We start from the raw sequence: 26001 nt of genomic DNA, 5'->3' as shown, positions 1-26001 counted from the left end.
TGCACGCCAGTTCTATCTGGAAGCTAAATTTTGTATCCCTAAGTATCTTTCAACTATTTTGCCACCCCTCTCCTCCCATGTCATCAATATATCCAAGAAAAAACAAATGGGTTTCTGGATGTGTGTGAATATGTTAAGTCGTGTCTGACTCTCTGCGATCCCATGGACTGTAACTCCTCTGTCCATGGCATTCTCAAGGCAAAAGTACTGGAGTGGCTTGCCATGTCATCCTCCAGGGGATCTTCCTGACCCAGGGATCGAACCTGCATCTCTTGCGTCCCCTGCATTGGCAGGTGGGTTCTTTACCACTGAGCCACCTGGGAAGCCTGGGTTTCAGGGTACTCATACATAAATGACTTGGACTCATTTGTACAAAACTGCAACTTGTTTCTTGAGCCACAGTTTGATCTGGGTAATGTAACTTGCCACCACCTCCTCCCTTGGCATGGTCTTTTCAGAATATGAGAAAACCCTTTCCACCCAAGAGTACCAGGCATGACTGACCCTCCTGCAAGATAAAGCAGCAGAGTTGAACAAGGCCCATCATCAGGGAGGGAAGATGGTGCTGTAGGTCTGACATGTATTTATCTAGGCAGGGCCCCGCTTTACCTGGAGGAACAGGAGCCACAGGCTCATCAAGTGATTCACCCAGTGTGCACAGAATTGAACTCAGAACTACATACTTTGAAGCACATAGTCTTTCTTACCACAAAGAGTAAAAGGAAGTAAAAGAATAGAACTGGGAGACAAGAAAGAGGATTCAATGAAGACTCTACTGCAAAAAAGAAAAGCCCCATTAATAACCTAACTTTTCAAAAAAAACTTTGAGACTGATATTGTATTGGCCAGTAACATTTTAATTAACATATTTTTCAACATCTAGATTTTACAGATAATACATGTTTAAACTTTTAGTACTAGACAAAAATACCTAGTTCCAAAACTTGAAAATTCCAAATATCAGTGTTTGAAAAAAGGTATTAAGGAAAAAAAAAAAAAAAGGTACATGTAAAAAGCTTACATGAAGAAAAAAAATTTTTTTAAGAAATTAATGAAAGAAAAAAGGTCCATGAAGAACTGTGGCTGCAAAAAGAGCCATGTAAGAAATTATTGGCTGTGTCAGTCTCTTGGTACTTATGTTAACAAGTATTGGTTTATGCTTTGTCTTGAGAACTATTAGGTTATTTGGAAGCAATATCATTTCTCATTTTTCTTTGTTGAATTACAATCCCATTATACATGTGGTATTTCTGCTCAAATTTGACATTGGATATATGCTGGGAGAATTTAATAAAAATGATTTCCTCTAAGTTCTAGTTACTGAATGATGGTTAAACATGTTCTAAGAATTCAACATTCAACCAACATGTGAAGTTTTCTAGCATATATCACTTTTTCCTCAAGAAACCATAGGCCATCATTAAAATATTTTAAACCTTCGCAATTATAAATCTGGAAAAGGTCCAGTTCAGTTCAGCCACTAGTCCTGTCCAACTCTTTGCGATCCTATAGGCTGCAACACACCAGGCTTCCCTGTCCATCACCAACTCCTGGAGCCTACTCAAACTCTTGTCCATTGCATTGATGATGCCATCCAACCATCCAATCCTCTGTTGTCCCCTTCTCCTCCTGCCCTCAATCTTTCCCAGCATCAGGGTCTTTTCCAATGAGTTGGTTCTTCACATCAGGTGGCCAAAGGATTGGAGTTTCAACTTCAGTATCAGTCCTTCCAGTGAATATTCAGGAGACTGATTTCCTTTAGGATGGACTGGTTGGATCTCCTTGCAGTCCACCGGACTCTCAAGAGTCTTCTCCAACACCACAGTTCAAAAGCATCAGTTCTTTGGTGTTCAACTTTCTTTATAGTCCAACTCTCAAATTTTTTTTAAAAAACGTTATCTGATGTTACATGCTGACATTTTTAAAGGGTGAAATGATCTGATATCTATGATTTTCTTCAGTAAAATGTGGGAGTGTTGAGAAAATATGATAGATAGGCCTCTAGTTCCTAGTTGATAAACTGAGTGATAAGTAAATGGAGATTTATTATTTCATTCTCTCTATTTTTATAGACAGGCTTCCCTGGAGGCTTAGTGATAAAGAATCCATCTGTAATGCAGGAGAAGCAGGTTTGATCCCTGGACCAGGAAGATCCTCTGGAGTAAGAAATGGCAACCTATTCCTTATTCTTGCCTCGGAAATCCCATGGACAGAGGAGCCTGACAGGCTATAGTCCATGGGGTCGCAAAAGAGTCAGACACAACTTAGCGACAAAACAAAAACAATAACAAAAACAACTTTTATTGACATTTAAATTTTTTGTGATTAAAAAGTTATAGCACCAGAAGTAATCATGAGACCATTTTTACAGCTTCCTCTAAATGGTAAAAAATTTATCACCATGTTTGGGGGTAAGCTTTTTCTCCAAGGAAATATTAAATATGTTTTTTAGATTTTCTTCTATTTCTTTCTCATTCAGTGTCTTAAACTCTACCAAATCTGTATTGTCCTTATAATTGAATCTCCTGTAGGTGAGGGTGAAACCCACTAAGCAATGAACACCTTCTGGGGTCTGCAAGGAGCAAAATGACTTGCTTGTAAACACAGATGCTGGAGACTCTTGAAGGTATGTATTCACCGACTCAAAGTCTTTAATTGTTCGAGGTTCAAGAGTAAAAGAGTAGATTTTCCGATACTCATTCTTTTCCAAGAGGTCAGAATCCAGAAAGTCTTGGTTTGGGATGTACTGCTCTCTTCTGATTTGGTCCAGGTACCAGGTTCCTCTGTCTTCAGTCAAGCGGAAGATGCAAGGCGTCTGGGGCTGGTACTTCCCAGAAATTAACTCGAGAGGCTGCCACATCTGGTAAGAGCGCCCAAACCCAGCATCAGCAATGTAGTCCCTGCCGTCGATGGTCACCTTCAGCAGGAGGTGGATCATGGCGCTGCTGTATTTGTCGTTGAATGTGTTGTACACATACCCTCCCAGTATGGTGGTCTCAAAACCGATCATGGTCAGGGCCCAGTACAGAAGGTGGTTGACTTGGAGACACCACCCACCCCGTTTCCTCCTCACAATTTGATCAAAAATGACCTCTAAGTCCAATTCCATGGCTTCCCCACAGTGGATGTTAAGGTTCTCAAAGGGAATGGCTCGGATCTGATGCTGAAGAATGTCAGTTAATGTTTCCAAGTCCAATTTGTCCCTCGAGTTCTTATAACCAATTCTTTCAAAATATGCATCAATGTCCATGGTTCCTAAAGGAGAGGAAAACAAAACAAAAGCAAATATATTGCTTTTATACTTGGATTTCTTTGATTAGCTTGATTATAACAAATGTATTTTAAATATAATATTTTAATAGGCCTTTAAATATTTAAGGCATAATTATATGCCTTTTGTGTGTATGCTTTTCCTGTTTTACTGCCTTTTGCATGTACAAGTTCACAGATGAAGAAGAAAAGTATCACTTCTTCCATGTTTTGAGCACGAGAAGTTGGAAATCCAGATGAAGTGATGAGTAAAATCACAAAGAGCTTACATGTGGTTTTCTTGGTGATGAGGAAGGAGAGGTACAAATTGGCATCAATTAAAATAGAGTTTACAAACAATTTCTAATATAAACAGGAGAATGATATAACAGGCTACTTGACCCGCTCAGTTTCCTCTTTAGCTGAACTTTACAGAAATTTCCCTACTCAACACGTCAGTTTGTTCACAAACTGATTTATTCATTTATTTAGTAAATGGTTGCTGAAATTTTATTATGTGTAAATTACTAACCTAGTGATTGCTTGTCTTAAAAAAATCCTATATTTTATGGGGGCTGATATGACACAGATAATGAAATGAATTTTAAAAACACATGCAATTTCTTAGATTGGGATCCGTGCTCTGGAGGAAATAAAGTGAAGAAGGAAGATAAGACATGCACAGAGAGAGCTTCAGTTTCCAGTAAGGTGGGCAGAGAAAGCTTCACTGTAATTTTAAGGATGGGAGAGAAGGAGCTACCTCCATATGTGTGGGAGGATCACTTAGGAAGAACCAGAGAATTTTTAAAAAGTCTTATACCGAACCCTGCCTAGAGTGTCCAAAGAACATTCAAGGAAGCCAGGAAGAAGGAAGCAGAGGGACTGAGAGGAAGCCTGGACCGAGATGAGGCCTGGCCTTCTGGCTCTTCCTCTGAAATGAGGAATCACTGTGAGAGGGGCAAGGGGAAGCCTGCACTTTGGGCAAAGTGCACCGTCGTCCAGTTGATACATATGGACGGGGACCTGCACACACGGAGCTGAAAGAAGAGACACGTGGCCCAGCCAGGAGCAACTCAAAGCACCTTTGCTCCAGGTCCAGTGCTTTGCTCACGGATGGCGTGTGGCCCAAGTCTGCTCTCCGAGACTCTGCTGAGGGACTCTGCTGAAGCCTAAGCAGGTGCTTTTCCTGCAGGGCCAGAAGCTGGTGGGATATTTGCCCAAAGCTAGTAGGAGATCTTGCTGAAGAATAGCACCCACCAAGAATTTAATGAGTTGAGGAATGAAAAGCAGGAGAAAGAAAGATGGGAAAAGACATCAATCAGGTCTTAAGCTATATCTTGCTTTTCTGGTAAGGTGAGTCAAAAAAAAAGTTCTTATTTTGTAAAATTCCATGTTGAAAAAGTTTCTGTCCATTAATCACTGATTGTAACAGTGGTGTATTACCTTTGGTAAGGTGACATGGCCTGAGGTGAGAGGCTTAAAAAGGCCTGCCCTAGGTTAATGGTGATAAGCTATGTATTTCTGTTGTCCTTCTTAATGTCTTTTCTTTCAGATTCACCTAGTTCTTTGTTTTAATCAGTTATTCTTCCCATTTTGCTAGTGTGTCAACTTTATTCTTGGTATCTATAATCTGATCTCCAAATCTCTTAAGCTTATTTCATTTCTTCTCAACTTTATATCCATCAGTTTCCTTTCTCAACATCCATAGAAGCCAAAAACTCGACATCAGACAGGGAGAGAACAACTGGTACTGAGCCAGACCACCACAGACCCTCTTCTGCTTCTATATCCAACCAGTGCTGGCAGGTAAGGAGGGCAGCTGCTGCGGAACAAAGAAATAGCATTTGGACCTGCCTAACCACTGCATTTCAGAGAAGGCATCGGCACCCCACTCCAGTGCTCTTGCCTGGAAAATCCCATGGACGGAGGAGCCTGGTGGGCTGCAGTCCATGGGGTCACTAAGAGTCGGACATGACTGAGCGACTTCACTTTCACTTTTCAATCTCATGCATTGGAGAAGGAAATGGCAACCCACTGTAGTGTTCTTGCCTGGAGAATCCCAGGGATGGGGGAGCCTGGTGGGCTGCCGTCTATGGGGTCGCACAGAGTTGGACACGACTGATGCGACTTAGCAGCAGCAGCAGCAGCAACCATTTCATTTACCAGTGGGTTAACCCACCTTCTTTTATTTGGAAATTAATGTATACTTTTTTAAGTTATATTTTGATTTTAAAGTTTTTTTCTTTGTTCCTTCTTTTTTTAAAGATATGATGCTAACTTAGAATTTAGTAACCTCAAGTCCATTGAGAAGAACCCAGTATTGGAACCTGAATGCAGGCAGCATGTGATAACCAAAGTATACCTCCGTGACTAAATAGAAGAATGATGAACTACTGAAGCTAAGATAGAAGGTGAAATATGGAGCCACTAGGAAGTAGCTGTCAGGATAAAACTGGATGAGAACTCTGCAACATTTATACATTGACTTGTAACTTAGATGTGCACTGATATATTGCCTCGTTTCACTTGATCATAAATACAAGAAAAGAATAAAAGGAAGCAGAGAGAACACACTTAGGGAGTCAGCTGAGATGTCTCAGAAAAGCAAACCGTTCTATGGAAGTTCGATGTAGATGGATTCTCAGCTTTAATTCAAAAGACTTGGAATGTTTCTTCTTCCTGGTTCACAGTTTAGAAATAATAGAAAAATAGTTTTAAATATATCATAGTCTTCCTTGAAAACAAAGAGCAGCAGTTCTGCTGGGACACGAATAGGAAGAATGTTTAAAATCACAAAATAGAAGGAAAGAGAGTGACATGGCCATCTGCACCGCACAGGGGACAGAGCTGGACGTCCAGTCACAGGCGATGGGAGCAACATGGGGGCGGGGCGCTCAGCCCACTTCCTGGGGTTTAAGTCACAGGAGGACCCGAGCACAGTGGGCCAGGCAGTCAACAAGGATGGGTGAACCCTGTTCAGGCCCCTGATCGATACTACAAGTTTTACCAAACACATCAAAGACCAGCATGTAAGGGAGCACCTGTCTTCCTTTAGCTTTAAGTATAATTGCGACGGCTTCCCAGTGGTGCAGTGGTAAAGATTCTGCGGGCCAGTGCAGGGCACTCAGGAGACCCAGGTTCCATGTCTGGATCAGGAAGATCCCCTGGAGGAGGAAATGGCAACCCACTCCAGTATTCTTGCCTGGAGAATCCTGTGGACAAAGCAGCCTGGCAGGCAACAGTCTGTTCAGTTCAGTCGCTCGGTCGTGTCCGACTCTTTGCGACCCCATGGACTGCAGCACGCCAGGCTTCCCTGTCCATCACCAATTCCCGGAGTTTACTCAAAGTCATGTCCACTGAGTCAGTGATGCTATCCAGCCATCTCATCCTCTGTCATCCCTTCTCCTCCCGCCTTCTATGGGCTACAGTTCACGGGGTCACGAAAGAGTTGGACGTAACTGAGTGACTAAGCAGCAGCAGCAGCCGACACGCATACACGCACAGGGCTACCTCCCCGCAGCCTGTGCAGATGCAAGTCAAAGTGAAAAACTCAGAAGAGAAAGGCAGAATCGACTCCTTATATTATAGGACAGAGTAGAAAAATTGTGGCTAAACTACTTTAAAAACACGTTTTAAAGGTGACTGAAGTGAAAGCCATTCTACCCGCTGACCTCCGCCTCGGGTGCAGAGGGTAAAGAACAGAGCCTGCTCAGAGCGCCCTGCTCGGGCCCAGGGTGCTGCGGAGGACTCGGGACCGAGGCTGGTGTGGGGGGATGCTGAGTGTCGGCCACCCGGGTCCCCTCAGGTCTGTCTGACCACCTGGCTGTGCCCCTGACAGGCCTGGCTTCAGGACCTGCAGACGGACTCTTTGGCAGACCTCCTGGGGGCTCCTGGAGCGGCTGTGCCCTCCTGTGTGGAGAATCAGACTTGTCGGGGGCTTTGTGTCCTCTCAGGACAGCCCTTCATGGGGACTCACCGGCGTGATGCCTTGATTCGAGAAAAGACTCTGTCTGGAGTTGTGATTCCCACCTGGGCTGGCACTGGGGCTTGCCCAGGCGCCCTTCCTTCACGAGGCACTTGCTTACCGGGCCGGACTCAGGTCTGAACCTGGGGATCCTGACAAGTCACGTCAGTGGCCACCGGGGAGAGCTCTGTGGGAGAGAGCTAAGATGCACAGGATGAGGCAATTTCTAGAAGGCCCTGAAAGTCAGGCCAGAGAGACTTCTTCTGTCACCGAATGAATGCCCGTTGCTTCGCTGAATGGACAAAGGCCAACAGTCATCTGGCTGCTGCAATGTATCCCTAAGTGACACGGTTCTTCAGTTACCAGTTACCTCTCTGATGTAGCCCTGGAGAGCAGGTTGAGATGAACACCTCAGCTCCCAGTCTGGGGTCTCTACGCCTTTCACATCCAGCAGTGGTTTCAATTGTTTAATTTTATTTTACTTTATATTTTATTTTTGAGCTAGAGAAATCCTGATTCTTTCCCCAAACAAAATTGTAAGCCAAAGTCTAAAATAGAATAATTGAAAACAGGTTCGTCCAGAGGCAGTCTGGCCCTGAGATGCTGCCCTCACAGCTCAGCGGTGCAAGCAGCCAGGGTGGTTGCGGACTAAGGTGGCGTCTTCCATCCCAGCTGCCCACACTTCAGACACGACCGCCTGGAAGAGCCTGAGACGGTGCGAGCGAGTGGATTTTCTTCCTGTATGTGTTTCACATACTGTTTCCTTTACTCTGACTCAGTGATGGCATCCCACTGGATTAACACTAAGACTCACTCCCGACCCCAGGGCAGAGGGGCATCTGCTTGATCCTGGGATGGAAGGGAGCTGCGAGGCCAGCCCTGCTCTGAGGCCGTTGGACACCCCGCCTTAGCTCACTGAAGGCCCGAGGCTCTGCCAGGGCTCTGCGCTGGAGCTGCAGAGTCAGGCAGGTACTGTGGGGACCGCTGAGCAGGCCCCCAGAGCCCGTCTAGACGGCAGAAGCCAAACAAAGCCAGACTCCGGGACAGAAGTACGAGGGAGTTGATAGTTTAAAAAAAATCTCATTTTGAGGGGAGGAATGGAGGAGGAACTAAAGTGAGGTCCCAGGGGCAGGGAGTGAGGCGCCGAAGTCACACTCTGGGCCAGAAGCAGGGGCAGTATCTCCCGCCAGCCTTTCTGCTGTGACTGGAAGTGTTAGTCGCTTAGTCGTGTCCCACTCTTTGGACACCATGGACTGTAGCCCGCCAGGCTCCTCTGTCCATGAGATTCTCCAGGCAAGAATACTGCAGTGGGTTGCCATGCCCTCCTCCAGGGGAGCTTCCGGACCCAGGGATCGAATCTCTGTCTCCTGCATTGCAGGCAGATCTTTTACCGTCTGAGGCACCAGACAGGAAGCCTGTCATGACTAAACAGATTAAGGATGCTTGGGGCTAGTGCACTGGGAGAACCCAGAGGGATGGTATGGGGAGGGAGGAGGGAGGAGGGTTCAGGATGGGGAACACATGTATACCTGTGGCGGATTCATTTTGATATTTGGCAAAACTAATACAATTATGTAAAGTTTAAAAATAAGATAAAATTTAAAAAAAAGATATGCAAAAATGTAGATTGAAAAAAAAAATTGGTGTGACAATCACACGACCTAACTAAACCATTTAAAGTGAAAGATTCAGTCCTTTGGTACCTTCACAACTTGGTGCAGCCACCCTTCTGTTTAGTTCCGAACTCTCTCACACCCCCAGTAAGACCCCAGACTCGTGGGCAGGTACTCCCCAACCCCTCCCGCCTCTGCAGCCCCCAGTCACCTCCCTGTCTCTCTGAGGGCTTCCAGCTTCAGCTGTTGCGAACAGCGCTGCAGACAGAATCTGTGCCCAAGTGCTTTTTCCTGTATCTGATTTCAATTCACTGGGTATGTGCTTAGAATAGAGCTGCCCAGCTGAAGAGTAGGATTTAGAGATGCTTCCAGTGGCTTTTCTTTCCCTGTGCTCTGAGTTTCTTTTCCTCTCCTTCCCACCCCTTCCCTTTGCTGTTCAGTCACTCAGCCTTGTCCAACTCTTCGCTATCCCATAGACTGTAGCCCACCACACTCCTCTGCCCATGGGATTTCCCAGGCCAAGAATACTGGAGTGGGTTGCCATGCCCTCCTCCAGGGAGCTTCTCCAGGGAATCTTCCTGACCCAGGGTTCGAAACTGTGGCTCCTGCATTGCAGGCAGATTTTTTTTTCCGTGAGCCACCAGGCAAGCCCTCCCTTCCCTTTTCTTACCTGTTTTTTTGGTGTCGAAGCTTACTGCAAGGACCTGTGAACCAGCCCAGTCCTAGGGTGCAAGTGGCCAGCCCAGTGATCTTCTGGATGAAAAAAAGAGGTTGCCTGGCAAGCCAAGCCCACAGCCCCTCTTCACAATGCTGAGAGCGCAGGCGGGCTGCGGGCTGCCCGTCCAAGGAGAACAGCCAAAGAAGGTCAGACTCCGTCAGCAGAAAGGTCTGAATGTTTGTTTTGCCTTTTATTCCCTTTTGAGGAGAAGTAGAAACTCAGATTTGTAGGTGTAATCTACCTGTTTTTACAACTGGCTCTGAACTGTTGAAACCTGTCAAGGCCAAACAAAATAAGTCTCTGGGTGGGATGGAACTATATATATATAGTTGGCAGGTAACAACTTTTTTCTGAGTGCGAGAGGGTGGGATCAGCTATTGTGTGGCTGAGAAACTAAACAGTGACTCAAGGGAAGGTAAAGTTCAGTGATCAGAGAGCAAACAGGCATATGGTTTTTGTGGGCACAGGTCAGGGCAGGGGAGCAAAGTCCAGAGCAGGCAGCTCACAGGGCCCCTGGCTTTGGAGCCGTCCGCCTCCACAGGCTCCTCTGTCCTGCAGAACTCTGCTCATCAGTGCCCAGGGAATGCTGTCATCAGCCTGCCTGATGGTGAGAGAGTTGTTCCTGGCATGTATGGCTCCTGGAGACCCTTGGGCCCCTCCTTCTATCCAGAGAAAACCTCCCAAGAATTCTCTTACACTGTGCAGACAACGCAACCCAGCCTCCCTGGGTGTTTTGGGACCAACAGAGAACTTCTGATCCCTTAATGCCGGAGGAGCCGGAGTGACCCTGAACTTGCTGCCTGCAGGACTGACTGAGCCCTTGGGGACACGCTCAGTTAGGTTCAGAGAAGGTGGACATCACTGTTGCAATTATCCGAGAGGAGAACACTGTCCTCTGAAACACGTGTTGTACACATTAGCTATCTTTTATATATTCCTTTAATCCTCACAACAGACTTTCTAAGTAAACTCTCTTATTAGCTCCAGCGTTCCGAGGGATAAACTGACGTTTAGAGATGCTTCTGTGTCCTGCCGAGTCTTCCCAGCTGGCGTGTTGGGTGGCTGTGACGCTAACCCTGACAGCTGCAGTGGGGGTCTGCAGCTCTGTTATCCTGCACAGCAATTACAGCGTAAGCACGTGTCAGGCAAACTTCCTGAACTGTCCTAGGACCTGAAATTCAGTCTCCAGTCCCCTGGACTCACATTTGAAATAGGATCAAGCCCCAATTTCCAAGCATAAACAGGTCACTCACCGAGCTCTCTGGGACCCACGACCAGGAATCAGGGCGACGGCCACCCTTCCACTTCCTGGCCCAGCCCAGGAAGAGCTCTCCTTCCTGTCTGCAAAGTGCTCCACCCCCGAGTCTAGTTACCGTCACCCCGGAGCTCTGGGAAATGTAGTCGTGGGGACTTGGGTTGACCCTGTGCCCCTCCTGTTCCAATGTACCCTGGTGAGCCAAGGCCTCGGGGTTCAAAGGGGAGGGACCTTGTAGTCCACACAGTTCTTACTCTTAGGCAGCCTGAATATGGATGTCCTGTGTGTGCTGTGGGAGGTTAGGGTTTTGAGAGGCTCCAAGAAGCGCAGACCCATTAGCCTAGAGGAGCAGGAGGACATGGACATTTTAAATCACTGCCCCCTCCCCAGGTTATGACAGCATTTCCTCATCAATTTCCAGGAAGCCCCCAACTTTCTATTCTTCTTCCCCAAGAGGCAGTGTGTAATGTTGTCTAAATGTGTCCACATAGAAGTTATGAGAGAGACATACATAATATGCTTTTGCTTCTGTGTTTCTGATTTATGTTAATGATATTAGCCCATCACTCTGCTGTCTCTAATGCATTTCCCTCTGTTTTGTTGTTGCTTAGTTGCTAAGTTATATCCGACTCTTTTGAGACCCCACGGACTTGTAACCTGCCAGGTTCCTCCGTCCATGGGATTCTCTGAGGCAAGACTACTGGAGTGGGTTGCCATTTGCTTCTCCAGGGGATCTTCTCCATCCAGGGATCGAACCTGGGTCTCCTCCATTGGCTGGTGGATTCTTTACCACTGAGCCCCCCAGGAAGCTTCATTTCCCTCTACGGTTTACTTCCGTAACTGTCTTCATGACACAAGTGTTGCCTTCTGCTCTCTCAAACACTGAGAGTTCTAGTCTGTGCCTCTGGTATGACTCAGCATGAACTTGGAACTCTCTGCCTGAAGGCTTTCTCCTGGCCTCTGCTTGGGCAGGTCAGATGGGCCTGCAACTAACGGCCCTGCAACACCACTTGGCCCGGAAATGGGAGTGGGAGCATCCGTTTCTAAGCATAAGCAGAGCCTGGCACCAATATTTCCACTGCTCTAGACAACCGTTGGAGAAGGCGATGGCGCCCCACTCCAGTACTCTTGCCTGGCAAATCCCATGGATGGAGGAGCCTGGTAGGCTGCAGTCCGTGGGGTGGCGAAGAGTTGGACACGACTGAGTGACTTCACTTTCAGTTTTCACCTTCATGCATTGGAGAAGGAAATGGCAACCCACTCCAGTGTTCTTGCCTGGAGAATCCCAGGGACGGGGGAGCCTGGTGGGCTGCCGTCTATGGGGTCGCACAGAGTCAGACACAACTGAAGCGACTTAGCAGCAGCAGCAGCAGCAGCAGACAACTGCATGGATACTGTGTCCAGAGTGTGTGTGTGTGAGTCGTGCAGTCATGTCCGACTCTTTGCGACCACATGGACTGTAGCCCACCAGGTTCCCATGTCCCTGGGATTCTTCAGGCAAGAACACTGGAGTGGGTTGCCATTCCCTTCTCCAATATCTGTAGTATATGAAGGTAAACCCCATTACTTTTGGATAACTCATATCCAGGAGCATATGCATCAGGTATAGTAGTTAAAAAAAAAAAAAAAAAGCAAAAGAAGTAGCTTTAATGTGTTTGTTACTGACAAAGCACTGAGATTAAAATTATGTATCTTATACAAAGCAGAATCTCCTGAATTCTCAGCTTATGTTACTCAAAGTGTCGCAGACTCACTTGCATCATTATCGCCTAGGGTTCCTGTTACAAGTATAGGTAAGCAGTAATCACTCACAGCTGGTGAGCCAGAATTGGATCTGCAGTTTTAACAAGCTCACAAACTGAAGCTGATGCACACCGATATACTTTTGTGGTTTCCCTTTAAGATGGCTAACGTTCAAGTTCAATCCAGATTAAGTGTAAAAAAAAAAAAAATACATCGCAAATTCTTTGGAACATATAAAAAGGTTGGAGGGTTGACTGAAGACCTTCCACATTCTAAGATCTGTGTGTTTTTTATTTCCCCCAGTATAATTAGCTTACCTCAATTCAATGAGGAATAATGGCTGCAGTCTCTACTAGCAGGGCTGAAAGTATGCAGCTTCTGTGCTGTGTGAGTTAACACACGTGGAATTAAAATTGTTATAAGTGAAATTCCTTGTATTCATTACATTCAGTGGGCTTTTCTCCAGTGCAAAATCCTTGTTATTGACAAGGAAGAAGAGACCTGGAAAAATCACTCACCTAATATTCATTCAGTCATTTCTCTACACGTGAATTCTAGGCGGCTCCTTCAGTGACGGTCTTCATTTAAAATCTCCCCATGGTAGTTTATATTCACAGGCAGTGTTGCTTTGCTAATTCACATAGATTGTCTATCTTGTAGCCTCTCAGTGGTCATAGCTTTCTGATTAAGTTTTAGGTCTTCTTTATGTTTCAAACTCTTTCATATCCATGAGCTATGTTTAATCAATTACCCTTTTATTGAAACTCAGGTCACACTTTGACAAGAGTCCTCAGATTGTTTCATCCTTCATTCAATTCAGTTTAGTTGCTCAGTCTTGTCCAACTCTTTGCGACCCCATGGACTGCAGCACACCAGGCCTCCCTGTCCATCATCAACTCCCGGAGCTTGTTCAAATTCATGTCCATCGAGTCGGTGATGCCAGCCAACCATCTCATCCTCTGTCGACCCCTTCTCCTCCCGCCTTCAATCTTTCCCAGCATCAGAGGCTTTTCAAATGAGTCAGCTCTTCACATCAGGTGGCCAAGGGATTGGAGTTTCACCTTGAGCATCAGTCCTTCCTTTAGAATGGACTGGTTGGATCTCCTTGCAGTCCACAGGACTCTCAAGAGTCTTCTTCAACACCACAGTTCAAAAGCATCAGTTCTTTGGCGCTCAGCTTTCTTTATAGTCCAACTCTCACATCCATATATGACTACTGGAAAAAGCACAGCTTTGACTAGACGGACCTTTGATGGCAAAGTCATGTCTCTGCTTTTTAATATTCTCTCTAGGTTGGTCATAACTTTTCTTCCAAAGAGCAAGTGTCTTTTAATTTCATGGCTACAGTCAGCATCTGCAGTGATTTTGGAATTCCCCCAAAATAAAGTCTGTCAATGTTTCCACTGTTTCCCCATCTATTTGCCATGAAGTGATGGAACCAGATGCCATGATCTTAGTTTTCTGAATGTTGAGTTTTAAGCCAACTTTTTCACTCTCCTCTTTCACTTTCATCAAGAGGCTCTTTAGTTTTTCCTCACTGTCTGCCATAAGTGTGGTGTCATCTGCATATCTGAGGTTATTGTTATTTCTTCTGGCAATCTTGATTCCAGCTTGTGCTTCATCTAGCCCAGCATTTCTCATGAAGTACTGGATTATTTCTAGGAAGCCATTTTCCTTATTTTCCTGGTAAGTCAGTGGATCCTTGAAAGCGCCCTTTGAAAACAAACGTGCAGCCAAAATATTTCATGAACTACCATGAGCCACATTATTGTCAGCACAGCTAGGCTGAGTTTGCAACCAGCTGGTTCAGAAAGACTTAAAGTGCACATTCCAGCTCTATTGGTGTCAACCAAGTGACTGGGGTCTAATTTTAAGATAATGACACTGCTGCTTGCTGATTGCTACTTCGGATGAGTGTCTCTTGGGTAACTGTTTCTCTTGATTCATTTCATCTAAACCTCTGTCTTCTCTCATCTAACCTGTGTCTGCTCTGAGAGAGATTCCTGGATTCTCTCTTTAGGGTCTTTGAACCTAATATTTAGGTCTTCCCTAAATATAGCTCCAACAATATATAGCTCCAACAATAAAGAGTTTGCCTGCAATGCAGGAGACCTGGGTTCGATCCCTGGGTGTTGGGAAGATCCCCTGGAGGAGAGAATGGTGATCCACTCCACTATTCTTGCCTGGAGAACCATGGACAGAGGAGACTGGTGGGCCATAAAGGGGTGGCAAAGAGTCAGACACGAATGAGCAACTAATACTAACCTAATGTTAATCAAGAGCATCCTGTCCTACACCCTAAATGGAGTCAAAGTGAAAAGTGAAAGTTAGTCACACAGTCATGTCTGATCTCATGGACTGTAGCCCACCAGGCTCCTCCATCCATGGAATTCTCCAGGCAAGAGTACTGGAGTGGGTTGCCATTTCCTTCTCCAGGGGATCTTTCTGACCCAGGGATCAAATTCGGTCTCCTGCACTGCAGGGGGATTCTTTACCATCTGAGCTACTAGGAAAGCCCAAAGGGAGTCAACTTGAATTCAAATTCATGACCCTGATGTACAGGCCTCAGGAAAATTTGAGAACTAAAAATTGTTCTGTTTTTAGAGGTGGGAGGTGAGCCATTATGGTCTATAGGGAAAATTATTGGGCTGGGAGTAAGCAGCTGTATCCTACCTAAATCATTATAGTTTTTTTCCTTCTCTTAAAACCAACTTCCAGTTTTCCTGTAGATCTTAGTTAACAACCTCAATACTAGACTGATGAGTGGTGTCACCCACCCTGGTGATGTGTGGAGACAAGTTCCCACGGGCTGGTGTTATTTATCACAAACATCCAAAGTGAGCCTGGCTGACATCACCTGCATTGATCTAACCAGCTGTGTCCTCCCACTGACACAGGCTATTTCACCTCTAAATCCGCTGTGATAAAACCACTGGCCCAGGTCAACAAGGTGACTTCTAAAATGTTCTGTAACAGCCCACGTGGTTTGTCTTCAGTCGAGGTTTGACCCACCAGGGTTCAGACCATGCTTTCTTGTCAAGGTGTCCTTACCTGTGGGGTAGGTCCAGACAGTTACCAACTCAGAGGGAACGTTATCTTCTGTGTAGCCAATGCTTTTCACCTTCTGCTTGTACAGCCCTTTTTTTCAGCTGCTGTTATATGTCCAGCCTGGGTGCAGTGTGGGAGGAATCCTTTTAGACAACAGTAATAGTTTGCATGAAGTGCATAAAATAAAGAATCTGTTCATTTTGTTAAAAACGTAACTTTTTTTTTCCTGTATAATTGTTATTTTACAGTGGATTTTAGTTGCAGTCTTTGAACCAGGAGGACAGTTTGTAGGTCAGTCTTCTTACCTAGTTTTAATTTAAAAATCCTCCCCTCGCCACTGTTTCCTCCTCTTCCAATAAACACACAGAAATAGGGCATTCGTTTTACAGAGAGCTATGGGTAAAAAATTTTGTCGTATGTGTCAGTAGCTCAGTGTGTCTGTTTGCAACCCCATGGACTGTGGCCCACCAGGCTCCTCTGTCAATGGGATTCTCCTGGCAAATACAGGAAGGGGATTGTAATTTCCTTCTCCAGGGGATCTTCCTGACCCAGGGATCAAACCTGGGTCTCCTGCCCCTGCAGGCAAGATTCTTTACCATCTCAACCACCGGGGAAGCCCAACATTTTGTCACAGATTAAAGCTTTTTTAAATTGCTTTTTTGTGCTGAATTTTTTTTTTTCATAAAATGAATGAAGAAAGTAGTGTTTCAACCTTTGGAACTATAAGTTCGTATACTTGGTCTTCCTGTTTGAGTTTAAGTTGGTTTGAATCTAGCAGGAGGAGAAAGTTGCAGAATGGTTCCTCTGTCTACTAGCGGGGCCCTCATCACTCAGGCCCCACAGCCCATACCTGAGACTCCTCCTGGACGACCCCGCCCCAGACTCCTCACGTCCAAACACTGAGTCCTGTTGATGTGTCCCGTCCGTTCACCCAGACAGTTTGCCTTCTGGATCCGCTGTCCTGAAGCCACTTTTCCTCCTTCCTTCTCTCTCATCCTCCCCTCCGGCCTTATCTCACACCCTTGTCTCCAATGTTGACCCTATACGGGCACTGCCTGTTCTTCCAGCACTTGTTATCAAAAGCGTAGACAATGTTTGTGGAAATGGTGCCAGACAGGAGACCAAAGTTTTGGTGAAGTTCCTTTACCCCCAGCTGTGGCTTGCTCTGTGGCCTTGAAAAAGTAAACACCTTACTAGACAAGATGCTTTTGTATTCATTGGCCATTTTAATAACTTAGCCACAGGTCTGGGCCTTCCCAAGATTTGTTAGTGGTAAAGAACCTGCCTACCAATGGAGGAGACGTTAAAGATGCAGATTCAGTCCCTGGGTTGGGGAAGATGCGCTGGAGGAAGAAAGGGCAACCCACCTTGGTGTTCTTGCCTGGAGAATCCCATAGACGGAGGAGCGGGCTACATACAGTCCTTGGGGTTGCAAAGAGTACGGACACGACTGAAGTGACTTAGAATGTATGCGCAATGTAGGTCTAACTATTTGTTGACTGAAGTTGGCTAATCTAAACCGGACTTGGCTGGATTTGTGCATCTGCAGGTCAGCTCATCCAGGCCGGGCTCTGCTGCTGCTAAGTCACTACAGTTGTGTCCGACTCTGTGCGACCCCATAGACAGCAGCCCACCAGGCTCCCCTATCCCTGGGATTCTCCAGGCAAGAACACTAGAGTGGGTTTCCATTTCCTTCTCCAGTGCATGAAAGTGAAAAGTGAAAGTGAAATCCTTCAGTCGTGTCTGACTCTTAGCGACCCCATGGACTGCAGCCTACCAGACTCCTCCGTCCATGGGATTTTCCAGGCAAGAGTACTGGAGTGGGGTGCCATTGCAGGCTGGGCTCAGCTGCAGCATTTCTCCTTCTCCTGTCTTTGTCCTCCTCCGGAGGATGGTCAAGAATCAAGTTCTCAGGGTTGATCTCTATTTTCTCACTTGTTGAATCCCTGACCTGGATTACCACATCTCGTTTTCCATCTCCTGCTGCTGCTGCTGCTAAGTCGCTTCAGTCGTGTCCGACTCTGTGTGACCCCATGGATGGCAGCCCACCAGGCTCCCCTATCCCTGGGATTCTCCAGGCAAGAACACTGGAGTGGGTTGCCATTTCCTTCTCCAGTGCATGAAAGTGAAAAGTGAAAGTGAAGTCACTTAGTCGTGCCTGACTCTTAGCAACCCCATGGACTTCAGCCTACCAGGCTCCTCTGTCCATGGGATTTTCCAGGCAAGAGCACTGGAGTGGGTTGCCATTTTCCATCTCCGCCCACCCCCAAAAGTTGTTCTCTCTGTATCCCCCTCCCAATCTATCTTTCCAATAGTAGAAAATGTTACTTTTTATAAATGAAAGCCTCACCCTTAGTTTCTCCTTACCATCAGGCTCGAGGCTCCTGTCCTTCCGTAAGTGTTCTTTCTGTCTCCTCACTGGCCTCCCAGCCAATCCAGTTTAGCTCCTTGCCAATATGGTTTTCCCCTGATCCCAGGGCTTTGCATATGCTCTCCTCCTGCCTGTAGAGCCCTTCTCCCTATCCCTACTTCAGCCACCTCCCCATCAGATTTCTTCAAGTTCAGTAATATCCTTTCTTCAGGGGAGTCTTCCCTAACTCTTCCCACTGAAAGGTTGCTGCTGTGAGCCGTGTGTTACGCTGGGATTCGTGACCTCCACAGGAAAAGAGTTCGATCTGGGGTCAGAGATGAGGCTGACATAGACATCAGTAGGGGAAAGAAAGCGTGTCCGCTTGCTAGTTTTTAGCAAGGCATTTTATGTCTGTTGGCGAGCTGCTAATCAGATAAGAGAGACCGCAAAGCTGAGGGAATTTCACCCGGCCCTTCTCCCACAAAATGCACTTTTGAGACAGGATGGCACAAGGTGTCCTGCAGCCATAAACAATTGACGTGAATACTGGTTTGTTGAGCCATTACCAGCCCAAGGTTTGAGAAAAGAAAAAAAAAAAAAAGGTTAGTCTTAGGCAGAACCGATTTCATCAACAGAAAAGGAAATAAAACGTCCGCCACTTGCAATTTATTTCCTCCTGCCACTTGGACACCTCTGGCCTTCCTGCCCTTTACCCTCTCACCATCAGCTCCCAGAGCACCTCTGTAATTCACGCTCTTATTCATCAGGCTTCCTAGGTGGCTCAGCTGTGAAAAGTCTGTCCCTGCAGGAGAGGTGGGTTTCAATCCCCTGGAGAAGGGAAGGCCATCCACTCCGTATTCTCGCCCAGAGAACCCATGGACAGAGGGGTGTGGCAAGCTATAGTCCATGGGGTCGCAAGAGAGTCGACGTGGCTCAGCGACTGAACGACAACATTCATCAGCTTGTCAGTTCCTATTTGATTTCTCTGCTGGACTGAAAACTTCATGAAAGCAGGGTTGGTTCTTTCCCAGTACCAAGAGCAGCTGGTTTCCAGTCACCAGTGAATGGATAATTGAAAGGTGGTGGAAGGGGCCTGGCTCTGTGATAATCCCAAGATGCTGATATTTCCTCAGGATTTGGAGAAGGTCTGGACTGCAAGGAGATCTAACCAGTCCATCCCCAAGGAAATCAGTCCTGAGTATTCCTTGGAAGGACTAATGCTGAAGCTGAAACTCCAATACTTTGGCCACCTGAAGTGAAGAACTGACTCATTGGAAAAGACCCTGATGCTGGGAAAGATTGAAGGCAAGAGGAGAAGGGGGTGACAGAGAGCAAGAGGGGTTGGATGGCATCACTGACTTGAGTTTGAGCAAGCTCCAGGAGATGGTGAAGGACAGAGAAGCCTGGTGTGCTGCAGTCCATAGTCATAGAGTTGGACATGACTTAGCAACTGAACAACAGTCTCTAATGTTCATCAGCTCTGACCGATGTGTTTAGTTAGTCATGAGGGCTTTCCAGGTGGCTCAGTGGTAAAGATCTGCCTGTCAATGCAGATGTGGTTCATTCCTGGGTGGGGAAGATCCCCCCAGAGGAGGAAATGGCAACCTATTCCAGGATTCTTGCCTGGAAAATCTCATGGGCAGAAGAGGAGCCCAGAGAGCTATAGTCTTATGGGGTTGCAGGAAGTCGACCCCATAATAGACAACAGACATAACTATTGCTCGAAGTTTTAAGGAATTTGAGACAGGATTATAGAATATGTTAAGAAACCCCAAAAAGTGCCTGATGGACTGGGCTTTAACATCCACTTTGAAGAAAATTTACCTCTGAGAAAATAGAAGCTTTTAAATTATACATAAGTGATTGAGGAACGTGAGATAGAAATGAAATATGAACCTGGATATGGTTATGCAGAATCATGAGGCTCTAAAGAAAGCTTTTTATATACTATTATCAAATTATCAAACAGCAGTGGAAAACCACCCCCCACACAGGACATAGTGGCACCTCAAAGTCATACTATTGTTTAACAGCAGCTAAATATGAAACTGTGAGTAAATAAATGTGTATGTGAAGATGTTTTTTAAAAAGTTGAAGGAATAATGAACCACATAACTTGATGGGTGTGAAAGAAATTTCACGTTCACTCTAAATTATCCAGTTTTTCAGGTGCTTTTAATGCAGGATGAACTTGATCGACAGTGTGTGTTGTTTGTATTTAAAAAATCGCTTTCCATACACAGAACAAGCTCATCATAAAGACTAAACAGTATATTTCAGAGTCAAACAAATGGTAAGTTATGTGGGAGAGAAGAGCAGATCTCCGCCCAAGGGTTAAAGACACACATGCCCCACAGATAACGAAACCCTGGGCGCACTGTTGTCAGCTCCAGTTGCTGGAGCGTTCCTTGAGCACTCTCTGGGATTAAGCCAGTCTGGAAATCAGTTTGTCCAAAGCAAGTCATAATTTATGCCAAACTCATAGAAAAGACAGGTTTTAATTAACTTGGCAGACAGCATTCTCTCAGGAGAAGAAAATGTACATTTTATTCTCAAAAATCGGTCTGGGCCTGTTCTATCATGGATGTTCCATGAAAAACCAAACAGCAAAACCATACAAAAAAAAATGAAACAATTTTTGCGTACCTGAAAGCTTCCCCTGTTAGAGCTTCCTCTTTTTCTGTCACTGTTCAACACGCTGTAAAATAAATACAGTCACCTCTGCAGTAGGAGCTGCTGCCCAGGGTGCTCTGGGCTTCGGTCGTTACTAGGAGTTGAAGCGGCAAAGAGCATCTTTGCTCCAGAACCCTGAAGGCATTTTAGCATTAGGCAATCAGGATCTAATGGAAAGTGCATTAACCTGACCCTGTCTTATAATTTTAAATGATTTTCAGTGTCTTATTCTGTAACCAGAGGTTGAAGAATGTCAGGGAGAGACCATAAGATATAACTACGTAACTCATTACAGACAGAATACAACTTGGAAGATAATTAGATGTGAAGACAATTAGAGTCTAACTTGCCATAATACCCTAGTTCCTCTGGCTCTCAGTCAATAAGGCTGACTACATTCCTTGGGCATTTTCTACAGGTGGGGCAGTAGATGGCACCTTCAGCCTGTTTAAAAAACCGTTCACTGGCTGGCTGGTTTGCTTGCTTTTTTAACCAGACACGACTTAGTGACTAAACAGTAGCAAACCACACTTGGGCAGAAGACAAAATTGCTGCTATTTAGTTGTGTTTAAATAGACTGTAGCCCACCAGGCTCCTCTCTGTCCCTGGGATTCTCCAGGCAAGAACACTGGAGTGGGTTGCCATTTCCTCATTCAGGGGATCTTCCCAAATCCAGGGATTGAACCAGTGTCTCCTGCATTGGCAGGTGGACTCACCACTGAGCCACCAGGGAAGCCCTAGAAGACAAAATAGTTTGGTGCATAAGTTCATAAAGCAAGGCCACTGTCATCAGAAAGTCATATTAGAAGAGCACAAAGCCATTTAAATAGAGCTATATAAAGAAGCATTTATAGATAACAACAGAAAGAGACTTTGTCTCTCTGTAGATCCAAATTATCTAGTAATAAAATACTTTTGGGTTTCTCAGGTAGCTGAGGAGATGCAAGAGATGCAGGTTTGATCCCTGGGTTGGAAAGATCCCCTTGAGGAGGAAATGGCAACCCACTCCAGTATTCTTACCTGGAAAATTCCACAGATAGAGGAGCCTGGCATACAGAGTCCATGGGGTTACAAAGAGACACTCAGCAATTGAGCACATAAAATGCTTTTAGAGTTTTACAGAAGTCTGCCTGGGACTAGCCTTAAAGCAATTTGTCCAGTGACCCTGGCTGGACACATAAATTTTATAAAGTTGGGTTTGATTGCCTGGAAACTACTTTGCCTAGCTTCTCACAAGTGGAAAACAAACTGTTGCTGTTCAGTTGCTCAGTCGTGTCTGACTCTTTGCAATCTCACGGACTGCAGCACACCAGACTCCTCTGCCCTGCACTGGCTCCCAGACTTATTCTGGGAGACATTCACTGAGTCAGTGATGCTATCGAACCATGTCATCCTTTGCCACCTGTTTCTCCTGCCCTCAATCTTTGTCAGCATCAGGGTCTTTTCCAATGAGTCGGCCCTTAACATCAGATGGCCAAAGTATGGAAGCTTCAGCTTGAACAACGGACCTTGCAATAAATAGTCCAGGTTGATTTCCTCTAGGATTGACTAGTTGGATCTCCTTGCAGTCCAAGGGACTCTCCATAATCTTATTGGACACTCAGTCTTCTTTATGGTCCAACTCTCACATCCATACATGACTACTAGAAAAACCATAGCTTTGACTAGACGGACCTTTGTCAGCAAAGTGATGTCTCTGCTTTTTAATACATTGTCTAGATTTGTCATAGCTTTCCTTCCAAGGAACAAAAAGCATCTTTTAAAACAAACTATTGGATCTTAAAATGATCCTGTGGAGTGCAGGTCAAATACTCCTGATTCTAGATACTTGATGCTAGATACGTAATGGGATCTTTTAAAACCTTTTCAGCCATCACTCTCTTGATTCTAAAGGCTTAGCTTACTAACCACTTTGGACATGAGGAAATCCTGCCACCCTGTGGCCACATCCCAAAACAGCAACCATACTACTTTTTGCTCATCAGTACTTAATATTCTGAAAACTTGTTGAGCTCTAAATGACACGACCTCAAGAATTAGACATAGGAAAATCAAAATGACACAATGATATATCACCATAGAAAAGTCAAAAACATCACTCTCAAAACATTTACAAACAAGAAATGCTAGTAAGGTGAAGGAGAAAGACGCTTCAGGTGCTGGGACGATTTTATTGGTAACGGTCACTACGAGGACCTCCCTAGATGTGCATTTGAAAAAAAGAAAGAGACCTCCCATATAATCTGACAGTCCCGCTCGTGAGAGTGTATGCACAGGAATCCAGATTTTTTAAAACGTATGCAGCCAAGCATGCACTACGTGGTGCATACACAATAGCCAAGACATGGAGCAAGTGAGGAAGCACAGTCTGCGTGGACTGGTGCGTGGGTGAAGAGAAGGTGACACGTGTACACAGCAAAATACGACTGACTGAACACAAGGAAGTCATGCCATTTGCAGGGACTTGAATAAATGAAGGAAAAAGTGAAAGTGTTGGTTGCTCAGCCAACCCTTTGAGACGCCATGGACTGTAGCCCGCCAGGCTCCTCTGTCCATGGGATTCTCCTGGGAAGAATATTGGAGTGGGTTGTCATTCCCTTCTCCAGGGGATCTTCCTGACCCAGAGACTGAACCCAGGTCTCCTGCATTGCAGGCGAATTCTTTACCGTCTGAGCCACCAGGAAAATATAAAGTCAGTCAGACTGAGAGAAAATATTGTGCGATGTCATGTATAGGTGGGAAGGAGGTACTCATTATTTGAAGCTTATTTTCATGTGAAATAAATACACAGTCTAAGAAAACAAACTTATGGTCACCAAAGGTAAGTGGTGGAGAGAAAGGGGGTAGATTAGGAAGAAGGAATTAACTCATATCCACAAATACATAAAAAGTGATCAACATGGACCTGCTTTGGAAAGGGGTGTACTGAACGTTCTATAATAACCGACATGTGAAAAAACTCCAAACCTCAATAAAAATATAAATAAAACTGAGTAAGATTTGGCTACCTACAAAAAACCCACAACTCTGTAAGTCTTTTATTTTAATAAAAAATACACATTACTTTGGAGGAAAAAAAGTATGAAAGCTTTGGGTGGCTTCTGCTCACACATTTCACTCTAGTTTACAACCAGCAGCATGGCGCCTCAAGCCCCAGACACCAGAGTAACGAGAGAGAACGTGAAGGCCTTCTGTCGCCCTGAGCCCATTTCTGAAAAAAGCAACATCAAAACCACTGTTCATGGTGACTTCATATTCCAAGGACGCTGAGCTCTAAATGATACCTGCACCTCAACAAATTTTAAGGGAAATAAATAAAAAATCATAAAAACTAGGCTAACAATCCAGAAAATTTCTAAAGTAATTCAACTCATACTGTTTTTTTAAAAGAGTCCACGAAAAGTTGTAAACTTTGTGAATTATGACAGACATGGAAGTCACACCTTCCAGGAAGCGTGACTTGGCAGCGCTGTGAAAAGCCGTCGTGAAAAATCTTCAAAGAATATGTGTCCGGAAAGGAATCCTGTAATGGTGTCTGTGACACGGAAATGGTGAAGGTCACTGGAGAGAAAGGATGGAACTGCCTTGACGTGATAAAAAGAGACCTACATAAAAATCCTGCAGAACCTCATGAAGAGTGTCTGAGAAGAAAGCAAGACTTGCAAAAGGCACGTCAGCCAAGTGTGGATTTACAATATCCAACCAAGGAGGCCAAAAAATATTTCTGGAGAGGCGAACGGATAAAGAAGATGTAATACGATTCAGCCACAAAAAGGGAATGAAATGATGACATTTTCAGGAGCACAGACAAAAATAGGTAATCAAAGTAAGTGAAGTCAGAATCAGAAAAAAATACAAATGTCATATTACATAGTTAGAATCTAAAAATGCACACCAGTGAACTGAGAAAACATAAGCAGGTTCAGAAACTTAAGGAACAAGCTCGTGCTTTCTAAAGGAGGAAGAACTGGGCAAGGGATAAACTCAAAACCGTAGATGTAACAAATACAATCATTCCATATAAAATCAATACTCAACAAGGACCTACCTATCAATGGAGTTCTAGTGACCATTTATAATAACCAATATGAGGAAAAGTCTGAATGTGAATCAGATCAGATCAGATCAGTCGCTCAGTTGTGTCCGACTCTTTGCAACCCCATGAATCGCAGCACGCCAGGCCTCCTTGTCCATCACCAACTCCCGGAGTTCACTCAGACTCACATCCATCGAGTCAGTGATGCCATCCAGCCATCTCATCCTCTGTCGTCCCCTTCTCCTCCTGCCCCCAATCCCTCCCAACATCAGAGTCTTTTCCAATGAGTCAACTCTTCGCATGAGGTGGCTAAAGTACTGGAGTTTCAGCTTTAGCATCATTCCTTCCAAAGAAATCCCAGGGCTGATCTCCTTCAGAATGGACTGGTTGGATCTCCTTGCAGTCCAAGGGACTCTCAAGAGTCTTCTCCAACACCACAGTTCAAAAGCATCAATTCTTTGGCGCTCAGCCTTCTTCACAGTCCAACTCTCACATCCATACATGACCACAGGAAAAACCATAGCCTTGACTAGACGAACCTTTGTTGGCAAAGTAATGTCTCTGCTTTTGAACATGCTATCTAGGTTGGTCATAACTTTCCTTCCAAGGAGTAAGCGTCTTTTAATTTCATGGCTGCAGTCACCATCTGCAGTGATTTGGGAGCCCAGAAAAATAAAGTCTGACACTGTTTCCACTGTTTCCCCATCTATTTCCCATGAAGTGGTGGGACCAGATGCCATGATCTTCATTTTCTGAATGTTGAGCTTTAAGCCAACTTTTTCACTCTCCACTTTCACTTTCATCAAGACGCTTTTTAGTTCTTCTTCACTTTCTGCCCTAAGGGTGGTGTCATCTGCATATCTGAGGTTATTGATATTTCTCCCAGCAATCTTGATTCCAACTTGTGCTTCTTCCAGTCCAGCGTTTCTCATGATGTACTCTGCATATAAGTTAAATAAGCAGGGTGACAATATACAGCCTTGACGAACTCCTTTTCCTATTTGGAACCAGTCTGTTGTTCCATGTCCAGTTCTAACTGTTGCTTCCTGACCTGCATACAAATTTCTCAAGAGGCAGATCAGGTGGTCTGGTATTCCCATCTCTTTCATATATATATATATTTAAAATTAAAGAAGGCATTTTGAAAACCTATAACTTGCAGCACCTTACATTGTAGAATGAGTACTTAAATATATTTAATGAAAATTAGGGTGAGAAGTTAAAGTGTATTTATTTTTTAAAATTGAAAAAAGGGCACAACGTTTGGGTGTTGTTCTGATAGACTCCACTCTATTCATACAACCCCGTGTCGTCCTTTCACCAAGGCTCTTGACAAAATTTGCTGGGCTCTA

At 45.0% G+C, this 26001-nt stretch overlaps 1 protein-coding gene across 10 annotated transcripts; it reads right to left on the bottom strand.

The window, feature by feature from the left end:
• Window positions 1-836: 836 nt before the first annotated feature.
• LOC102275700 (arylamine N-acetyltransferase 1) lies at window positions 837-10876 on the bottom strand. Of its 10 annotated transcripts, none has more exons than XM_005893185.3 (4): window positions 10798-10876; window positions 9497-9579; window positions 7226-7413; window positions 837-3255 (listed from the first exon to the last, which is right to left on the bottom strand). In XM_005893185.3, the coding sequence occupies exon 4, from the start codon at window positions 3248-3250 to the stop codon at window positions 2378-2380; it is 873 nt and encodes a 290-aa protein (XP_005893247.1). In that variant the 5' UTR covers window positions 3251-3255; window positions 7226-7413; window positions 9497-9579; window positions 10798-10876; the 3' UTR covers window positions 837-2377. The 10 variants fall into 10 exon arrangements, with proteins under 10 accessions (XP_005893247.1, XP_070220278.1, XP_070220279.1 ...); XM_070364177.1 differs by having other exon boundaries at window positions 7226-7400; XM_070364178.1 differs by lacking the exon at window positions 7226-7413 and adding an exon at window positions 5824-5928.
• Between the last annotated feature and the right edge of the window lie 15125 nt (window positions 10877-26001).

The sequence above is a fragment of the Bos mutus genome, chromosome 27 (assembly GCF_027580195.1).
Source record: "Bos mutus isolate GX-2022 chromosome 27, NWIPB_WYAK_1.1, whole genome shotgun sequence".
NCBI lineage: Eukaryota > Metazoa > Chordata > Mammalia > Artiodactyla > Bovidae > Bos > Bos mutus.
The sequence above is the reverse complement of the archived record's forward strand: the minus strand, read 5'-3'. Positions and strand labels throughout refer to the sequence as shown.

What these genes read in the sequence shown, in the direction of transcription:
- LOC102275700 (XM_005893185.3), bottom strand. Translation starts at nt 3,250, where the DNA reads ATGGACATTGATGCATATTTTGAAAGAATTGGTTATAAGAACTCGAGG.